The 5,439-nt window shown below is 38.4% G+C and overlaps 1 protein-coding gene across 1 annotated transcript; it reads left to right on the top strand.

Annotated features, from left to right (window-relative positions):
• The first annotated feature begins 882 nt into the window (after positions 1-882).
• Positions 883-5,439, top strand: LOC131999301 (olfactory receptor 11H6). Its single transcript, XM_059372085.1, has 3 exons — positions 883-933; positions 1,786-1,858; positions 4,439-5,439. Exons 1-3 carry the CDS (start codon positions 883-885, stop codon positions 5,437-5,439), a joined length of 1,125 nt encoding a protein of 374 aa, XP_059228068.1.

The raw sequence follows: 5,439 nt of genomic DNA, 5'->3' as shown, positions 1-5,439 counted from the left end.
CCCAGCGTTTTGGGATCGAGTCCCATATCGGGCTCTCTGCTGAGCAGGGAGCCTCCTTCTCCCTCTGCCTCTGCCTGCCACTCTGTCCTCCTGTGCTCACTCTCTCTGGCAAATAAATAAATAAAATCTTTTTTTAAAAAAAGAATTCTTATTTCCTGCCTTGAGCCATTTATAGTGCTAAACCTTCATTTTTACTAATATTGCATCAGTTAAGTCAACAAATTACAAATCTATTTTTATAGAAGACTAAGTTTTTCAAACAAATGTGTTCAAGCTACACTTAAAATTGACAACGGAAATTCTTTACCTTTTGTTGGATATAACAAAAATTAAATAAATTACATATAAACAGAAAATTTTTAGAATTTAAGTGCTTAGAGGTTTGGCACCAAGATAAAACAGATTTATCTTGGAAAGAGAGCTCACCCTCCCAGCCCCAAACCCACTATCCCCCTCCTCCCCCATGTCATTCTCTCTCTCTCTCTCTCTCTATTAACCTGTCCCATTCACTCCTCTCCTCCTTCATCCCTCAGGTAGATGGGGTCCTTAAAGGAAGGATAATTCCACCAAGAGGACAATTTTCTCTGCCTCTCTTGGGTGTTTATTCTGACCTCTGTGCCTTTCTAATCAAACCACTAGGGGAAATATGCACAAATATAGGCAGAATTGGGTGCATGCCCAGAGATACATGAACACATGCTTTCCAGTGAACATGCTGAATGATTAATCCGATTCAGGAAGGACATGTAAATTTTTAATAATGACTGGCATGAAAGATACATTTCATTTAGTTCAGAATACTAAAGGAAGGAAGTCTATGGGGCCACAAATACTGCTCTCCACTCATGAATGAGCCTTTAGGTTATTAAATGAGGTACTCTTATGGCTGAAATTTCTCTCACATCTTCCTCTTGGAGCCAGAAACACCATCAGGTATGTAAGGAAAGTCTGCCCACATCAGTGTGTCACTACTCCTATATACCCACTGCTGTCAGACTCTAAGAGCATGCTGGTTCTCTTGTAAATCTATCCTCTCTTTGTTCCTTTGTTCTTTACTAAGAACATGTTAGGTCCTGCAGTTCTCTTTTCCTAACACACTTCTGTTTGGGGTAATATATTCACATTAAGGACTCACTCTAGTATCACAAAGTTCCCACTATACAACTCACTTAGGGAACATAGGGTTCAAATCCCTTGGATGTTTTGGGGTGCCACTAAACCTTCAGTCAGAATGGAGCCTGAGTCTTGTACCACTTTGTTTCTAATATTGATCAGCAAAGTTTTGGTTGACAACTATCCTTCGTCAAGGGCAACTAAAGCAGGATGTTCTTATTTTTCAGAATACTTAATAAGTAACAAGTGGGAAATGGAAACCAAGAGAGTCATAAGCAGACTATCTTGTCCTTTTTCATTTACCAAATTTATCAAATTACCAAATTTACAAATTAACCTTAAAAATATAAATATTTAAAGGGAAAAGAATCCCTGCACTTCTCTGGGCAAGAGGCTTAAATCTCTCAAATGAGTGGCTGGGGTTATGAAGGAGGATCTGGCTTCCTTATCCATTCAAATAGAATGGACTCTCCATGCTCCTTGTTTCTCCTCACCTCTCCAACTGTTCTTTTGTTGTATCACTTGAGGTGAGTAGAAAGAAGTGGATTTAAGTTCACCCTTTGAGCTACTAATAGGTGCACTTTAATGCGGAGGAAGAAGAAATAGATGCAGTAAAATTTCAAATAATCTGAGAAGTCCGTTTATCCCTTTTTCTGATCCCATATTCCACAGGTAACTAAAATTTCATGGCAGCACAAATGTCAAAAGATCCTGGATATCATGAAATCAGAGGACCAAGAAGGAGGTAAGACTTATGAGGTCTGGTTCCAAGTCCAAAATCATGAACTGGATTTATGTTTCTTTTCTTGGTGACAAAAACTTCCTGGTTTGTGATTAAAGTAAATCAATTCATGTCTCATGTCTCTGTCTGTCTTGAAAAGCCAAAAATCTCATTTATGTCAAAGTTGGCAATCATGTGACTCCTCTCATTACACTGATTTATCTAAATTATTATGAGCTGTAATAAATATCTTTTTGAGGCCCACAGTATGTAATTGGGTATGTGCCATGAAACACTGTTCAAGACACTATAGATGTAAGTGGCAGTCTTGACTGCTTTTATGTCATAAGTTTCAAAAGGGGAGGAATTTTATTTTTCATGCTTACCATTGTGCCCCAGGCCTTAGCACACTGCTGGGAATATAACAGTGAATAAACTTGTGTTTAATGCCAGTGAATAAGTAAGTGAATAATGTGCTATGATTTAAATTCAAGATTCAACTTTTTTTTATTATAAGCCAAGTAACTATATTTTCTGACCAAAAGTGACAGCACATGGTCTGACAAATACAAGTATAGTTATGGGGGGTATATTTGAAATTATAGCTCTCCTAGAAATTTTGATACATACAGTCATAGCTATAGTCTATTGAACTAACTTACCTGGACAAAATTTAGATTTTCATGAAAGTCATGTTTAGTCAGAGTCTTTTTTCATCATTTTCATCATTTTAAAAATATCGTTAATCAAAACAGATATACAAAGTTGCCTTGGCAATAAAACCTTTACCTTCTCAGTTTGCTCCAGGTTTGATCAAATACTGAGAAGTAGACCTCATGTGCTCTGAAGATTATTTAAATGGCATAAAGATGCAATTTTGTGAGTATCTTAGCAGTAACATTAATAAATAATATGGCAAATTATCTTACATATGTAGTCAAGATATCACTAAATTTAAAATATTTAAAATAAAATGGTGGTTTCACCCAGCCAAATATCTTGAATTTTAACCAGGAAACTTTAAGACAAAGAAATAAGAGTGGATATGGGGCACCTGAGTGGCTCAGTCAATTAGGTGGCTGACTCTTGATTTTGGTTCAGTTCATGATCTCGGGAATTCTCTCTCTCTTTTTGCCCCCCATCCCTTGCTAGATAGATTAGATAGATAGATGATATAGGAAGATGATAGATAGATAGATAGATAGATAGATGATAGATAGATAGATAGATAGATAGATAAAGAAATAAGCCTGGATCAATAATTCTAGAGAAGTTGTTAGCAACATCCAAATTTATACTCGTGTCTCAATTCCTAACTCAGCCAGTATGAGGACAATCTTTCTGGTCTCGGCATATCCTAAGATGACCTTTCTAATTCGTTATTTAATTGAGGTAAAAGCAAGATGATGAATGGAAAGTTATGGTGTTTAAGGCTTAATTCCCAGACAAAAAAAGAGAGAGAGAGAAGGAAGTACACTGTTTTGTATACTAGACAAAATTGGCATATCCAGCTACCAGTTACCTCAAAACTCTAGCCATGATGTAGAATAATGCAGCTTAGGGGGAAACAAGCCAGGAAAAATGGTGGTATCCAGGAAAAAAAAAAAAAAAAGTAATGTATATGGCACATAATAGCTTCCATCTGTTATTTAAGCCCCATCATCATCACCATAATAGAAGAGGAATGAGACTTATTTTGTATAGCTTCAGCAAAGGAGAGTACTAGGATCAATGCATAGAAGTAATAAAGGAGACAGATTTTGTGCAACATTAAGTACTTTGAAAGAACCAGATTTCCTCAGGAGGGAATGAGCTAAATTGTTCTACAAATCCAGATGCCACCTAAAAGAATGTAACTTAGAGAGGGCTACATAAATAATTTTCACACCATTTTACAGAATCCTGAGGTTTCTAGAGCACCTCCCTCAGAAACAGAAAAGCAAGGGAGCTCAAGACTCCCACCACATAGTTCCATTTATCTGCTTTTTATTGGACTTTAGTATGTGAAATTCTGAGTAAGAAAACAATTTTTTGCTTCAGATTTCTATTCAATTTTGTTTCAAAGTAGAATATATCCAAAGTGTATACTTACATGTAGGATATCCAAGAGGCAATGATTTTAACATGTAAGATGATACGTTAACTAACTCAGGCTTACAGGAATATTTGAAACGAAGTGAGGTCTGCTCTAAACCAATCTCTAAATGGGGAGTGTATCTAGGAGCTACTGCCTATTTTTGCACGTTTAAGTAAACCCCTTAAATTTCTCTGAGCCTCAGTTTTCTTTTTTTTTTTTAAGATTTTATTTATTTGACAGAGAGAGAGATCACAAGTAGGCAGAGAGGCAGGCAGAGAGAGAGGAGGAAGCAGGCTCCCCACCCAGTAGAAAGCCCAACGTGGGGCTCAATCCCAGGACCCCAAGATCAGAACCTAAGCCAAAGGCATTGGCCCAAATCACCAAACCACCCAGGTGCCCTGAACCTCAAGTTTTTTTTATTTGTTAAAGAGAAGGATGAAGCACACCTCCCTACAGTTTTCATTTGGAAAACCAAATGAAATAATGTAAAATAAAAACACTTTGTACATTAACAAGTGTATTGTTAGCAAAACCTAAAAATGTTATTATTCACTCCTTAGTTACTTCTGTTTCTCTAACAGTTTTGGAATCCCAGAATACAACAATGCATTTTGTGACTGAATTTGTCCTTCTGGGTTTCCCTGGTCAAAGGGAGATGCAGAACTTTTTCTTCTCATTCATCCTGGTGGTCTATCTCCTCACCCTACTGGGGAACGGGATTATTGTCTGTATAGTGAAATGGGACAAGCGTCTTCACACACCCATGTACATCTTCTTGGGAAACTTTGCCTTCCTAGAGATCTGGTACATTTCCTCCACTATCCCAAACATGCTAGTCAACATCCTCTCTGAGACCAAGACCATCTCCTTCACTGGCTGCTTCCTCCAATTCTATTTCTTTTTTTCACTGGGTACCACAGAATGTTTCTTCTTATCAGTCATGGCCTATGATCGATACCTTGCCATCTGTCGCCCACTACATTACCCCTCCATCATGACTGGGAAGCTCTGTGTGATCCTGGTCTGTGTTTGCTGGGTGAGTGGATTTCTCTGCTATCCAGTCCCCATTGTCCTCATCTCCCAACTTCCCTTCTGTGGACCCAACATCATTGACCACTTTGTGTGTGACCCAGGCCCACTGTTCGCACTGGCCTGCATCCCTGCTCCTTCCACTGAGCTCATCTGTTACACCTTCAACTCACTGATTATCTTTGGGCCCTTCCTTTCCATCCTGGGATCTTATACTCTGGTACTCAGAGCTGTGCTTCGTGTTCCTTCTGGTGCTTGTCGAACTAAAGCTTTCTCCACATGTGGGTCCCACCTAATGGTGGTGTCTCTATTCTACGGAACACTTATGGTGATGTATGTAAGCCCAACATCAGGGAACCCAACAGGAATGCAGAAGATCATCACTTTGGTATACTCAGCAGTGACTCCACTCTTAAATCCCCTTATCTATAGTCTCCGAAACAAAGACATGAAAGATGCCCTAAAGAGAGTCCTAGGATTAAGAACTAATCCAAACTGA

The sequence above is a fragment of the Mustela nigripes genome, chromosome 13 (assembly GCF_022355385.1).
Source record: "Mustela nigripes isolate SB6536 chromosome 13, MUSNIG.SB6536, whole genome shotgun sequence".
NCBI classification, from domain to species: domain Eukaryota; kingdom Metazoa; phylum Chordata; class Mammalia; order Carnivora; family Mustelidae; genus Mustela; species Mustela nigripes.
The sequence above is the reverse complement of the archived record's forward strand: the minus strand, read 5'-3'. Positions and strand labels throughout refer to the sequence as shown.

What these genes read in the sequence shown, in the direction of transcription:
- LOC131999301 (XM_059372085.1), top strand. Translation starts at nt 883, where the DNA reads ATGGCTGAAATTTCTCTCACATCTTCCTCTTGGAGCCAGAAACACCAT. An exon ending in GGAGCCAGAAACACCATCAG is followed by an intron (nt 934 to 1,785) that starts GTATGTAAGGAA and finishes CATATTCCACAG; the next exon opens with GTAACTAAAATTTCATGGCA. An exon ending in ATCAGAGGACCAAGAAGGAG is followed by an intron (nt 1,859 to 4,438) that starts GTAAGACTTATG and finishes GTGTATTGTTAG; the next exon opens with CAAAACCTAAAAATGTTATT.